The following is a 15427-nucleotide window of genomic DNA, read 5'->3' on the forward strand; positions in this document are numbered from 1 at the left end:
GGGTTGGCAGAAACTAGTATTAACTTTAAACTATTCCATGGCTGATTAAGGTAGTATTCCTTGTGATGGAGGCAGAGCTTGTGACTTAGTTTAGTGTAGCGAACAGGCCCTTCGGCCCACCAAGTCTGCACCAACAAGACATCCGAGCACACCAACGCCATCCTGCACACAGTAGGGACAATTTACATTTATACCAAGCCAATTAACCTACAAACCTGTGTCTTTGGGGTGTGGGAGGAAACCGAAGATCTCTGAGAAAACCCACGCAATTGATGGGGAGAATGTACAAACTCTGTGCAGACAGCGCCCGTAGTCAGGATCGAACCCGGGTCTCTGGCGCTGAAAGGCAGCAACTCCACTGCTGCGCCACCATGCCGCCTGCTAGACTTAGGTTACTCTGCCAATTTTTTTCACCCTTTATACTGTCCTTTTAATATTAAATACTATTTAACTTTATATTAAGCATATGTATCTTCATCCGGATAGGAGCTGGGAGATGAAGGAATGCCCAGGGTGGGACAAGTCAATGGTGGGAAGTCCGGTCTGTGTGATGGACTGGGCTACATCCACAACCCTCTGCAATTTCTAGCAGTCTTGAGCAGAGCTGTTCCCAAACCAAGGTGTGATGCAACCTGACAGTCTGCTTTCTACGCTGTATCTAGAAGATTTTTAAGAGTAATTGGAGACATGCCGAATTTCCACGGTCTTCTCAAGCAGAAGAGGTGTTTGTGTGCCTTCTTGGTTGTCGCATCATTATGGTTGGTCCATGACAAAGCGTTGGTAATATTCGCTCCAAGGAATTTTAAGTTCTCGACCATTTCCAATTTGGCACCAGTAATGCTGATTACATCTGAAGAAGGGTCTCGACCCGAAACGTCACCCATTCCTTCTCTTCAGAGATACTGCCTGTCCCGCTGAGTTACTCCAGCATATGGTGTCCATCTTCAGTTTAAACCAGCATCTGCAGTTCTTGCTTCCTGAAGTTGATGACTCGCTCCTTTGTCTTGCTGACATTGAGGGAGAGATTATTGTCCCAACACTGTGTTGCTAAGTTCTCTTATCCCCTTCCTGTATTCCATCTCAACATTGTTCATCGTCCAGCCCACCACAGTGGTGTTGGCTGCAAATCTGAGAACAGATTTGATTATGCAACATTGATCGGGTCATGAATTCTGTGCTTCTGCGTGGGAAACGAGCTGTTTTCAGGAGAGGGTTTCAGGGTATGATTTGAGAGGCAGTATCTTGCAAGCGCTTTGATGTCTTTGTGCAAATTAATTGTCAGAATATGTGTGTGTATGTGTGTGCGTATGTATGTATGTGTATGTATGTGTATGTGTGTGTGTATATGTATATACATATACAACCATTTTCAGCACCTGCAAGGCGGACGATAAACATAAACTTAGACAGTGGAGAGGAGGGTTGATAATCAGTTTGAATTTAGCTTAAGTTTGGTTTATTGTCATATGTACCGAGGTACAGTGAAAAGCCTTTGTTGGATGGAAAATGTAGGAGTTGGCATGAATTCAGACTCTTAAATAAAATGACAAAGTTTTGCCTTTCTGTTTGGATCAAAACTGTTATATAAAATCTATACCAGCAACTACCAGATGTTTTGGTAATGATGCCAATTAATTCAAAGTGAGGAAAGGGGTGCAGGGAGCACAATGATGTGTAAGTAAAGAAAGTTTGCTGTTTACGTCGGAATTCGGAAAGGGAAATGGAAGATTCATGTTGATTTAAGTAGAGTCTGAATGCATGACAATGCATTAAGTATTTCCCAAGATTTAGCTATTCTGCCTGTTATGTGTGAAGGAGTCCCTGAAGTTTAAAAATATATACATACAGCCAAACAAAGTGATCCGTGTATTTTAGTCTGTACATTTTTATAAACGTGCTGCAAAATGCTTATGGCACGGAAACTGGTCAAGAGTCCAACACGGTTGTCCAACACGCTTGAGCAAGTGGCATGACCATGCAGATGCTGAAATCTTGAGCAAAAAAACAAACTGCTGGATTAGACTGCCTTGATGAAGGGAAACAGACCCTTCTTCAGACTGATGGACTAGAGGGGAGATAGCTGGTAAAAGAGATGAGGGGAACGATGGGACGAGAGCTAACAAGTGCAATCCAGGTCTGGAAAGATTGATTGGGGGATGAGTCGGGTGGGGGGTGGGGAAGGAAGGAGGTGGTGAGAGGAGATGACAAAAGGGTGGAATGGGTGAAATCTGATAAGGTAGATGGGGAGTGAAATGTCAGGCCCACGGGAGGATCAGGGGAGAGGGATGGTAAAATGCAAATGGGGAACATGGAGTATGAGGGGTGGGTTATGAGCAAATGGAGGAGAAAGTAACTACATGGCAGAGATGGGGGAGTGGAAAGAAAAGTGCGCATGTATGGGGGGGGGGGGGGGGGGGGGGGGAGCTGGTGAGGGGAAGCTGGGCGGATGAGTTGGGGTTGGTTTACCTGAATTGGGACAACTCAATGTTCATGCCATACAGATTGGATATTCCATATACAATACAGATTGTCGGCTACAAAGCTGGATACAAGATGTTGCTCTTCTAGTTCGGGTGTGGCCTCATTCTGGCAGTGGAAGAGGCTGAGCACACAGATGGATTGGCATGAGAATGAGAAGAGAAAGTGTAGTGGAGGTGGTCTTTTTGGCCGGCTGCAGTTGCCACCACCGATGGCCGGCAGAGGCATTTCCCGGATGCATGCAGGGTGGTCGGCATTGGCGGGCCTCGGAGTCCCACCTTTGGTGGTAGTAGCACCACTTGTCCTTGCTGGCGCAGTTCTTAGCCGATGTCACTGCCGCTCCTCCCGTGGAGGCTGGGACCGCCCGTATGACCTGCCGAGGCACAGCTGCCACCCGATTGATAGCGGCTTCACCCTGCTGTTTGGCCTGCCACAGCACGTCCCCACGGGCTGCCAGCCGTCGGGGGTCGGTGAAATCGTCATCCGCGAGGAGCAGGCGGATGTCCTCGGGCATCTGCTCCAGGAAGATCTGTTCGAAAAGGGGGGCAAGTCTTGTGTCCATCCATCAAGGCGAGCATTTCGTTCATGAGCGCGGATGGTTTGCGATCGCCACGGCCATCCATGTGCAGGAGTTTTGCCGCCCTGTTGCGGTGGCTAAGACCGAATGTGTCCTTGAGGAGCGTCTTGATCCCCTCGTACTTGTTGTTGGCTGGCAGATGTGGAATTGGGCTTCGGCCTGTTCGAACCACGCCTGGGGCTGTGATGTCCAGAAGGTGGGCAATTTGAGTGCAATTGCATTCTGCTGATCTGGGTTATCTCCATCAGGCATGATGAAATCCAAAATAGGTCATTTTGGATCGTCGGGGTCACCACTGAAGAGGTTCGCGTGTTGTACAAACACTTATTTAATATTAAAGCACACAGTTTTATATTAGTAAGAAAGCGATGGCTGACAAGTGAAGTCTCTCTGTCGTCTGCTGCACCCCGTCACCTGACCACCCAGGTCGGAGTCGATTGGTCGGCCCAGATCACGCGAGATCTGGAGCTCGACAAACGAAGGTTCGAGAGCAAAGTGACTCGGCTACAAGGTGGCGCCACAGTAGCAACCAAGAGTTTGAGCTGGCCCTGGCAGACAGAGAGCCAGTGCTCTATGGTGGTTGCTTGGTCTTGCCAATGTAGAGGATGCCACATGGCGAACACTGAAGGCTGTAGATGAGGTTGGAGGAGTTGTACGTTGATCCCTCTCCCTGGAAGGGATGTTGGTCTCTGAATGGTGGCGATGTTACATGTTCTTGTATTTCACATGATCCCACTATGCCCTTCTCACCCCTCCCTAACTACATCAAATAATAATTCTATTCCATTCTGTGTATCAAACTTCCCACTAAATGTATGTATAATGCCAGTCAGCCCGAGTGATTTATTTTGTGTGGTAGCAAGTTCCATATCTTATCCGATCTGTCCTGTAGCTGAAGAAGGGGCTCGACCCGAAACTTCTTCCATTCCTTCTCTCCAGGGATGCTGAGTTACTCCAGCCTTTTGTATCTGTCCTTCTGTTTCCCTTGAATTCCATTTTCACTTTATCCGTCCCTAGCTTATCTGTGGCTTGAAGCTCTGGAGTCTTTAGACTTTAAAGATACAGCACAGAAACAGACCCTTAATCCCACCAAGCCCGCGTCGACCAGCGATCACCCCGTACACTAACACTATCCTAAACACACCGGGGACAATTTTGTCTTTGCAACTTAACGGAGCCAATGAACCTACAAACATGTAAATCTTTTTAGTGTGGCAGCAAACCAGAGAAAACCCACACAGACACAGGGTGGACATACAAACTTGGTATAGACAGTGCCCGTAGTCGGGATCGAACCCGAGTCTCTGGCGCTGTAAGGCAGCAACTGCGTCGCTGTAAGTAAGTAAGTAAGTTTATTGGCCAAGTATTCACATACAAGGAATTTGCCTTGGTGCTCTGCTCATAAGTAACAACAAGACATACAGTGACAGTTACGAATGACTCAGAAAACACTAAACATTAATAATAATAAAGCGTTAATGATAAAACACCATTGATCAAGCATGTGAACCAACAAAATACCAGATCAAAGGGAGGCTACAGATTTTTGGCTGTTGAGTAGAGCAACTACTCGTGGATAAAAACAGTTTTTATGTCTGGCTCTGGCAGCTTTGACAATCCGGAGTCGCCTTCCAGAGGGAAGTGATTCAAAGAATTTGTATCCAGGGTGAGAGGGGTCCGAGATGATCTTGCCCGCTCGCTTCCTAATGCCACCACATCCCCTGAAACCCCTGCTAATAATAATAATAATAACAAAAATAATTTATATAACCTTGTGTACCCTGACATTCTGGTCTGAAGTGTCGTAGCTGGAGAAGGAGTGAGGTGGCATGAATTGCTCTGAAAGGCCATGTTTTTGCCACTCTCTGGGTTATGCTTGTCTGGATCAAATCACTGAGTTCTTCCTGGCAAGCTCACAACATTAACTTCCAACTGAGTTTAAATTCTCAGTGAAATTACATGTAGCCATGGAAATGGAGATTAAACCCAGCTTTAGATTTCCAAGAAACGCCACCTGTTCTGCTTTTCACAATATCTTGCTCTCTGAAGGCGTTATTTTGTTTTAACGTGCGTGACTGATGCCATTAACCATTTCCGCAGGGTGAACTTACTGTGTCTCAGCTAATTGATCAGGCAATAGCCTGCAAGAATGGTGCTGTGATACCAGTAGCTGTGATGTCTGCACACTTTCCAGTGGCATAACGGATTGTGTAAAGCCTGTTCTGCAGACATCGGTTTAATCTGCTCACTAACAGCAGGGATCCAAGTGGGAACTTCTAGGAAGGAACTGTAGATGTTGGTGCACAGTGCAGATGGACACAAAATGCTGGAGTAACCCAGCGGGACAGGCCCCATCTCTTTCTTTCGAGAGAAGGAATGGGCGACACTTCGGGTTGAGACTCTTCTTTGAGTCTCGACACAAAAGGCTCGACCCTTCTTCAGAGAACGTTGTGGCATTCAGTTTCCTTTACCACACAAGTACATCTTGGGAGACTAGGACCATTTTTAACATTAATTCTTAATAATACATTTAATCTCGGTATTTCACTTATTGTACTGACCTATTGTAATTATTTTGTGTTTTTTTGATGGTTTTAACTCGGCCACACCTTTTATAGGCATGGATCTAGTAATCTTGCCCAGAGGTGCAGTGCTGCTTGATGTACCTGGATTTTGAAACATAGAAACATAGAAAATAGGTGCAGGATTAGGCCATTCGGCCCTTCGAGCCTGTACCGCCATTCAATATGATCATGGCTGATCATTCAACTCAGTATCCTGTACCTGCCTTCTCTCCATACCCCCTGATCCCTTTAGCCACAAGGGCCACATCTAACTCCCTCTTAAATATAACCAATGAACTGGCCTCAACTACCTTCTGTGGCAGAGATTCACCACTCTCTGTGTGAAAAATGTTTTTCTCATCTCGGTCCTAAAAGATTTCCCCCTTATCCTTAAACTGTGACCCATTGTTCTGGACTTCCCCAACAGCGGAACAATCTTCCTGCATCTAGCCTGTCCAACCCCTTAAGAATTTTGTAAGTTTCTATAAGACCTCCCCTCAATCTTCTAAATTCTAGCGAGTACAAGCCGAGTCTATCCAGACTTTCTTCATATGAAAGTCCTGACATCCCAGGAATCAGTCTGGTGAACCTTCTCTGTACTCCCTCTATGGCAAGAATGTCTTTTCTCAGATTAGGAGACCAAAACTGTATGCAATAGTACGAAATGTTGCGGCATGTTGAATTTGCTCAGATGCATTGATCCTATACTGATGGGTTAATTTCTTCAGCATCTGATTTGCTGCTACTGCTGCTGCTGCGTAGCTTTTTAAAATTGACCAGACAAATGTCACATTGTCAACTCGGACAAATGTTTAACGGAAAGAGTGGAGGCGCATATGTGTAAGGAAAGGAAACAGAATCTAAACTTTGCAACTTTGGACTTGCACTCTGAAACTTTAAATTGGAGCCGACTATTTCAGTGTTTACTTTTGCCACTGTGGAAGACCTCAGCAGGAGTCATAGAGTGTGGAAACAGGCCCTTCGGCCCAACTTGCCCACACCGACCAGCATGTCCCAGCTACACTAGTCCCACCTGCCTGAGCTTGGTCCATATCCCTCCAAACCTGTTGTATCCATAACCCTCCAAACCTGTCACATGGTCTGTTTTGTCTTCTCAAGTTCAACACCAGGAAATTTGAGTTTTAATTAAGCAATGACCCCACCATGAACTTCTGAATGGAGGAATACTATTTATTTCCATAACTTTGACTCATGCAAATTGCAGGTAATTAAAAAGAATGGGAAAACTGTAAGCAACACCTAGAGGATAACTTCAGAATTTTCTTTACCATTGCCTGATGTACTGCTGTGATTGTGGTTGGTTTTCTGTTGGGATGTCGAGTGTTTTTCAAGGCATCTTGCAGTGCCATTTCAATATCAATATCAGCTTTATTCGTCACTTGCACATAAAGTGCAAGGGAAATGAATTTGCCAGCAGCGGTACAATGAAAAAAGAACATACAAAAACACAATAAAAATGTAACACAAACATCCACCACAGCATTCATCACTGTGGTGGAAGGCATAAAATTTGTCCATTTCCCCCCGTGGTCGGGACCAAGGCGATATTTCAGCACTCTCATCTTTGTTTTTTAGATCCTCTGAATATTTATGACTGAAAAAGAAAAGGGAAAATAATTGACTATTATTCACTGATCTCTCTCAACAATTGGTCATTGTTGACTTTGGGAAATCAATGATAATGGAATAGAAAAACATGAAAGGGCAGACTTAACTTTTCAAGTACAATGTGGCAGGTGAACTAACTGAAATTGCAAGATATAACTTTATGACTTGACCTTCTATCACTTCTCATTAGCTGGGAGCTGTCCTTGCTATCTGGTTTATTTCTCATTCAACTGGTTGGGAGATGATACAAAGCTAGGGTCCAAGCAGACAGCAAAGGGCAATTTATGAACTGATTGACAAGCCAGGCTGTAAATTTGTGCATTTTATACCTTCTTGTTATTTTGCTGCCACCCGGGATTTTAATTTCCGCCTTAACAAGAGGTTACAGCGAATCCTAAATATTATGGATAACATTTCAATATGATATTATTTAAAATGGCCTTTTATGTTCAATAGGCCTATTATATAAAATAATACTTCAGTCCAAACGATTTTTCACTAGTGGCATATTGTTTTTGAATATCTTTTTATGTTGGAAAGCTTTTCTGTTTTCCTGGCAGTGTGTGCATTCAGATGTTTGTAACTGCAGCAGATCAGGCACTTTCATTGGTAGAGTCAGAGTTCATTAGCTGGATTTTAAGGAAACCATGGCAACATTTCAGTTCTGCTTTTAATGACAGGATTGAGTGTGTTTATTTAATTTCAAATTAGCTTTTAATATTTGAGAAGATCTAATTCTGGATGCTGAGAATGTAGTTTGCGATTAACCGTCCAAGAGAATTAAGTCTTCTTAAGCAGAATGTGAAGTTTCAAAAAGTGACGGAGAGTTTTAAACAGAGTGTGTCATACCTGATCCAAGAATGTAGAAACAATGAACTGTAGATGCTGGTTGATATATAAAAGAACACAGAGTGCTGGAGCAACTCAGCGGGCCAAGAAGCAACTCTGGGGAACATGGATAGGTGACGTTTTGGGTTGAGACCCTTCTGAAGAACATTTCATACAACTTTGCACTGTCGATGATGATTTCTTATGTCCTTAAAACATTCATGCTTCCTACTACAAGCCAAAGAAATTTTCTCGACTATAGTATAATAACTGGGAAAAAATTAATATTAAAATTTTGGAAAGGTCCTATAACCCCCATAATTAAAATGTGGATTGTGGAAATGTCGGAGACTTTACATTTGGAAAGAACCAGACTTGTCTTAATGGACAAACAACAACTTTGTGTCAGAATATGGTCTCCATTTATTGACTATTTGAAGGGGTAGAATGGTTCAGCACGAAAAACTGACTGAAGCTCGAACTCAGGATTAGATGAAAAGTTATACTTAATAATTTTCGAACCTCAAGTCAAGTCAAGTCAAATCAAGTTTATTTGTCACATACACATACGAGATGTGCAGTGAAATGAAAGTGGCAATGCTCGCGGACTTTTGTGCAAAAGACAAACAACCAAACAACCAAACAAACTATAAACACAATCATAACACACATATTCTTTTACATAATAAATAATGGAAGGAAAAACGTTCAGTAGAGTTAGTCCCTGGTGAGATAGGCGTTTACCTATCTCCAATGTTATATTTTTAGTAAATTATTCCATTCTTCTTTATCATGCTTTTTTTTTCTCTCTTTATTATTTTCTATCTATAAAAAAATAAATAAAGCAGTCATTAAATAACTGATAATATTAGTAATGTATGACATATACATGAAATGTTCTTATTATGTACTTGCTTCTAATAAAAATATTAACATTTAAAAAAAAATTCATGCTTCTTCCTGCAAATTGTACATTTTTAAAATTGTATGATTGATTGAAAAGCATTGTCCTTGTCCATTTTTTGCTTCCTTTCAGCTTGCGTGATGACAGAATTCGTGTTGAGCGGATGGACAATTTCCATTTTGAGTACACAAATGCTTTCAAACTAGTCTCTGAGTTCTGTGCGCCTGGAACCTCTGATGTTTCAGGTACAGTGGTCGTTGGATTAAATTACCGAGAATATCAGCAATTCAAAAGCGTGAGTTTGAATTTCACCATGAGAACTTGATAAATTTAAATTAAGAAGCTGCAATAGTCAAGTCGTTAAAGATAGTGATTAACAGTGACAGCAATACTATTAGTTTGTTGTGAAGGCACTGTTAGTTCACTGGTGTCCATTTAGGGAAGGAAGGCTACAATTCTTACACATGACCCAGTCTAAGAGTAGTGTGCTTTACATTTAATTGCCCCCTGAAACATCCACTTGATTATATTGAAAAGCTACATCATAACATAATACTGTAATTTTGGCTGTGCAGACTAATGACAGCTGTGATGATATATAAGGCCATAGTCAGGATCAAACCCAGGTCACTGGCGCTGTAAGGCAGCATCTCTACCGCTGTGCCACTGTGCCGCCCAGTTTAGTTTAGACATACAGCTTGATTATATTGAAAAGCTACATCATAACATAATACTGTAATTTTGGCTGTGCAGACTAATGACAGCTGTGATGATATATAAGGCCATAGTCAGGATCAAACCCAGGTCACTGGCGCTGTAAGGCAGCATCTTTACCGCTGTGCCACTGTGCCGCCCAGTTTAGTTTAGAGATACAGCTTGGAAACGGGCCCTTCGGCCTACCGAATCTGCACCGACCAGCAATTTTCCCCCATACACGAGCACTGTCCTACACACACTGGGAACAATTTACATTTATACCAGGCCAATTAACCTACAAACCTGTACTTCTTTGGAGTGTGGGAGCAAACCAAAGTTCTCGGAGAAAACCCATGCAGGTCACGTGGAGAACGTACTTGCTCCATACTGACACAAGGAGTCGGGATCGAACCCGGGTCTCTGGCGCTGTAAGGCAGCAAGTCTACCACTGTGCCACCATGTTCTCAGCTGATGTTCAGCTGCATGAGTTTCAATGTGCCACTATAATGAAGAGATGCACTTTGTTTTGCAGAATCACGACAATTATCCACCTTATTAAAATTGGAGATGCCTGTTGTTTCCTGTTTGGGAGCAGTCGTCAAGTATCTATCCGAATTCAAATTGGAGAAGATACTAACGAACCCAAGGTGAGCTTGGGGACAACGGTTGCATATCTTAATTTCTATCTTGATTTGCAACAGTGCTCCTACACTTCAGCTTCATTATCAGATATCTGCACATGACCAGAAGGGAAATTCTTGGTGATGATCAGTGTTTCGGTGCACAGATTAGTACATTAACAATCCTCTACCTGCTGGTGTTTAAACAGATGAAGGGGGACCTCATTGAAATGTACCGAATATTGAAAGGCCTGGATTGAGTGGACGTGGAAAGGATGTTTCCACTGGTGGGAGAGTCTAGGACCCGAGGATATGACATCAGGGAGTCACTTTAGAAAGGAGATGAAGAGGAGTTTCTTTAGCCAGAGAGGAATGAATCGGTGGAATTTATTTCCACAAAAGGCTGGGGAGGCCGTTAATGGGTATTTTTAAAGCATAGATAGATAGATCTTGATTAGTATGGGTGTCGGGGGTTATGGGGAGAAGGCAGGAGAATGGGGATGTGAGGGAGAGATAGATCAACCAAGTTTGAATGGTGGTGCAGACTCGATGGCCCATTGCCTTCCAGCGCTCATCATATATTAACTCAATCATACCTGGGATCATTCTCGTCAACCTCTGGACCCTCTCCAATGCCAGCAGATCCTTTCTCAGTTATGGGGCCCAATGCTGTTCACAATACTCCATATGCAGTCTGACCAGTGCCTTATAAAGCCTCAGCTTTATATTGCATCCCTGTTTTTTGTATTCTGGTCCACTGGAAATAAATGCTAACATTGCATTTTGCCTTCCTTACGACCGATTCGACTTGCAAATGAACTTTTTGGGAATTGTGCAGCAGCACTCCCAAGCCCCAAGAGGAAGTGTGTAGGAACGAACTGCAGATGCTGGTTTAAATCGAAGGTAGACACAAAATGCTGGAGTAACTCAGCGGGACAGGCAGCATCTCTGGAGAGAAAGAATGGGTGACGTTTTGCGTCGAGACCCTTCCTCAGTCTGAAGGAATGGGTGATGTTTCGAGTCGAGATCCTTCTTCAGTCAGAAGATGGGTCTCGACCCGAAACATCACCCATTCCTTCTCTTCAGAGATGCTGCCTGTCCCGCTGAGTTACTCCAGCATTTTGTGTCCACAACCCAAGAGGACGTGTCAGTTATGGTTAGCATCTCTGTTCACTCACCATTGGTTTGTGGAGGCAGGTGTGTTTGGGTGTAGCCTGGGGCAACTCCTGACCAGCTTTAGTTGTGTTTAGTTTATGATCATGTGTACCGAGGTGCAGAGAAAAGCAGATACCTAAGGACATTGTGTTTGGTTACTTGAAAGGCTTTGCCGAACAATCAGCAACCAATCTCGCTCATATCTGCTTTAATAACTTGAGGAGAGTTGCCTCATGTCCAAGTAAAGTATCTTTATTTAAAATAATAGGAATTGATTTGAATTCATGCTTTCATTTCATTAGAGTAATAGTAGGGGTTTGAAGGGTCTTCACACTACTTAACTGAAACCCAACTATGCTGGTTTTATAGAGCAACTTCAACATGGTAAATGCAAATTGCTATTTTTTTGTTCTGTATCGCACTGCAAAACCTACATTGCATGAGTTTAGTTTAGAGGTACAGCACGGAAACAGGCCCTTCGGCCCACCGGGTCTGCGCCGACCCGCGATCCCCGCATATTTAACACTATCCTACACCCAAGGGACAATGTTTACATTTACCAAGCCAATTAACCTACAAACCTGGAGTTGGTGGTGAATCTGTGGAATACTTTGCCATAGAAGCTGCGGAGGCCAAGTCCATGGATATTTTTCAGGTAGAGATAGATAGATTCTTGATAAATACGGGTGTCGGGGGTTATGGGGAAAAGGCAGGATAATGAGGTTAGGAGGGAGAGATCGATCATCCAAGACTGAAGGGCAGAGTAGACTTGATGGGCCTACTTCTGGTCCCATGACATGAACATTCATTCCTTCGTCATCTCTCCACCATTTCACAGACACCCCCTTTGTTCTCTCCACCTCCCTTGCTTCTTTGCAACTTAAAATTGGTTTGATTTCCACATTTTCCTCATTCAATGGCTTAATCCTGCTTCTATCACTTAAAAATTTATGAACTTATTAGCCTTCCCCACAGCCCAAGAGCTTTAGAGTAAAAGTGTTTTTGAAGTCTCATCATCATTTAATTAGGGCTATGCGGTGAACATGAGTTAATTTACCCAATTTTGCGAATGATGATGAAAAATTGTGAACGGCAATTCAAAGCGGTTGGCTGTCGAAGAAGCTGGCCCTTGAGATTGCAGTGTAGACAAGAACTAGCTCAGCTCAGTTATATTGTTAGCACAGTGGAGTTCAGAATCTAATTAATCTGATGTGGAGTATCTTGTGGGATGAGGATGGCAGTGCTGTCTTGCTGAACCTGCTCTTACACAAGTCAACAGGTATAAGATAAAATGCACATCCTGCCCTTCCATATCTCTAGACTCCCTCCCCCCTGACTCTCGGTCTGAAGAAGGGTCTCGACCTGAAACGTCACCCATTCCTTCTCCCCGGAGATGCGGCTTGCCCCGCTGAGTTACTCCAGCATTTTGTGCCTACCTTCGGTGTAAACCAGCATCTGCAGTTCCTTCCCAAACAAATGCCTTTGCAAGTCAGTACTTCAGTCGAATATTCTATACACGCATGCAATGTGAAGGTTTTTATTTTTTTAATTTATTTTTATTTTTTATTTATTTTTATTAGAAGTACAGTAAATTACAGTAATACACATCACATATTTCTTATTACATTTTGTTGTACCACTTCGTTTTTCGAGCTTTAAAAAAGGTAGAGATAAAAGAAGTAAGGAAAGTGAGCAAGAATCGTGAAGGTGCAGGAAAGTGTTGGGAGAAGAAAGCCCCTTGGGGAAGAAATTAGAGAAGGAAGTAAAGAAAGGAAATAAGACCCTAGAAAGAAAAGAAAAAAAAAGGAAAAACAATCGCTCTATTGTAACACAAAACTCCGCAAAAAAAGATATACCAACCGTGTTTTTAAACAAATTTATTTTATACCCCCCGTTACCAGATCCTGGTACCATTTATATTTTAAATTACTATTGCACCTTATGCTTGTAATAGTTCCGTAAATGCAGACCACGTCTTTTGGAAGTGGTCTGCTTTGCCTGCTAGGAGGAGTCTCGAACATGTTTGAAATCCACATTTTTATTGTTGGTATTGGAGCATTTTTCCAAAATTTGAGTACAAGCTTTTTCCCCATTATTAGCCCGTAATTAAGTAAGTTCTTTTGAAACACATTTAATTCGGGGTTACCTTCCGATATTCCAAAAATGATCCATTCTAAATATAGAAAAACCTACAACCGATGGTATTAGAAGAGACTGGGAACAAGAACTAGCTATAAAAATTTCAAAAGAGAGCTGGGATAAACACTTACTATATGTGCATAAATGCTCGATCAACGTACGACATACTCTAATAATGGATGGGATTTATATAGCGCCTTTCTAATACTCAAGGCGCTTTACATCGCATTATTCATTCACTCCTCAGTCATACTCGGTGGTGGTGAGCTACTTCTGTAGCCACAGCTGCCCTGGGGCAGACTGACGGAAGCGTGGCTGCCAATCTGCGCCTACGGCCCCTCCGACCACCACCAATCACTCACACACATTCACACACATTCACACACAGGCAAAGGTGGGTGAAGTGTCTTGCCCAAGGACACAACGACAGTATGCACTCCAAGCGGGATTCGAACCGGCTACCTTCCGATTGCCAGCCGAACACTTAGCCCATTGTTGTACTTCCGGTGGCGCTGGTGCCAGCAGCCTCCACCTACAGCCCGGTATCTTTTTGTTTTTTTGTTTATTTAGTTATGTAAAAGTATGTTTTTTTTGTGGTTTTTTTGTGTTTTGATGTGGGGGAAGAGGGCACGGTGCGGGGGATACCGTCCTTCAGCCGCTTCCTGGTGAAGACGCGACTATTATTCGAGTCGCGTCCTCGCCCCCCCCCCCAGCGGCCTACCTACTGGATTGGCGTGGACTTTCCTGCCAGGATCGACCAGAGCTCCAGCAGCGGCGGGACAGCGCTGTAACATCGCGAGGCTGGCGATGCCTTACCGGGGATCGCCGTCTGGAGCCCGGAGTGCTGGACCTGCGGCACCGACATCATGGAGCTGCGGTTTGCGGAGCTCCCAACGCGGGCGGCGCTGATGGACAGCGCGGGGTCCTGCGACTCTGCCCGGCTCGGCCTGCGGACTCAGGAGCTGCGGACTCCGGCTGCGGGAGGCGGCTGATCAGGAGGTCCGGGCCGCTGAGGAGGAGGATGTTCACCGTCGGGGTTCGGCGTCGGCGTTCCACCAGCCCGGCGTGAGGGCCTGAACATCGGGCCACCCGGGGTGGCGACTGCGGGTGCTCGGAAGGCCTCGACCACGAGTGAACATCTGGGAAGAACGGAGGGGAGGCTGGCTGGACTATGGTGCCTTCCTCACCTTGGTGCCACTGTGTTATGTTGTGTCGTGGACTTTCAGTGTTTGTGCTTTTTTTTTAATTCTATTTTATTTTTAATATGTTTTATTATTTATTATTATTTATTTATTTTTATTTTTATTTTTATTTTTATGATACTGCCTGTAAGGGAAATTCATTTCGTTGTCTCTAACTGAGACAATGACAATAAATTTGAATACAATACAATTGTGCCATCTGTCGCCACTCTAATTCAATATAAAACATTACATAGACTATATTATTCAAAAACTAAAATAAATACATTTTTCCCCAATGTCTCACCCATTTGTGATAAATGTCAGTCACAAGAAGCTAACATAGCGCACTCTTTTGTTTTCTGTATAAAAATTCTGGAACGAAATATTTGAGATCTTCACAAAATTATTTAAAATAAAACTTGTACCAAAAGCAATGTGAAGGTTGACAGTATATTTCTTTTAGTTTGGAGATACAGCGCGGAAACAGGCCCTTCGGCCCACTGGGTCTGCGCTGACCAGCGATCCTCGCACATTAACACTATCCTACACCCACTAGGGACAATTTTTACATTTACCAAGCCAATTAACCTACAAACATGTACGTCTTTGGAGTGTGGGAGGAAACCGAAGATCTCGGAGAAAACCCACGCAGG

At 43.6% G+C, this 15427-nt stretch overlaps 1 protein-coding gene across 2 annotated transcripts in view; it reads left to right on the plus strand.

Moving 5' to 3' along the window:
* msh3 (mutS homolog 3) overlaps nucleotides 1-15427 on the plus strand; it is a 285979-nt gene that overhangs the window by 47178 nt on the left and 223374 nt on the right. For both annotated transcript variants that reach the window (XM_033018740.1, XM_033018741.1), the window contains exons 9-10: nucleotides 9113-9225; nucleotides 10209-10323. In XM_033018740.1, coding sequence (XP_032874631.1) covers nucleotides 9113-9225; nucleotides 10209-10323 — 228 coding nt within the window. The remainder of the gene's footprint in view (nucleotides 1-9112; nucleotides 9226-10208; nucleotides 10324-15427) is intronic.

This window comes from Amblyraja radiata, chromosome 3, assembly GCF_010909765.2.
Source record: "Amblyraja radiata isolate CabotCenter1 chromosome 3, sAmbRad1.1.pri, whole genome shotgun sequence".
Classification (NCBI taxonomy): Eukaryota; Metazoa; Chordata; class Chondrichthyes; order Rajiformes; family Rajidae; genus Amblyraja; species Amblyraja radiata.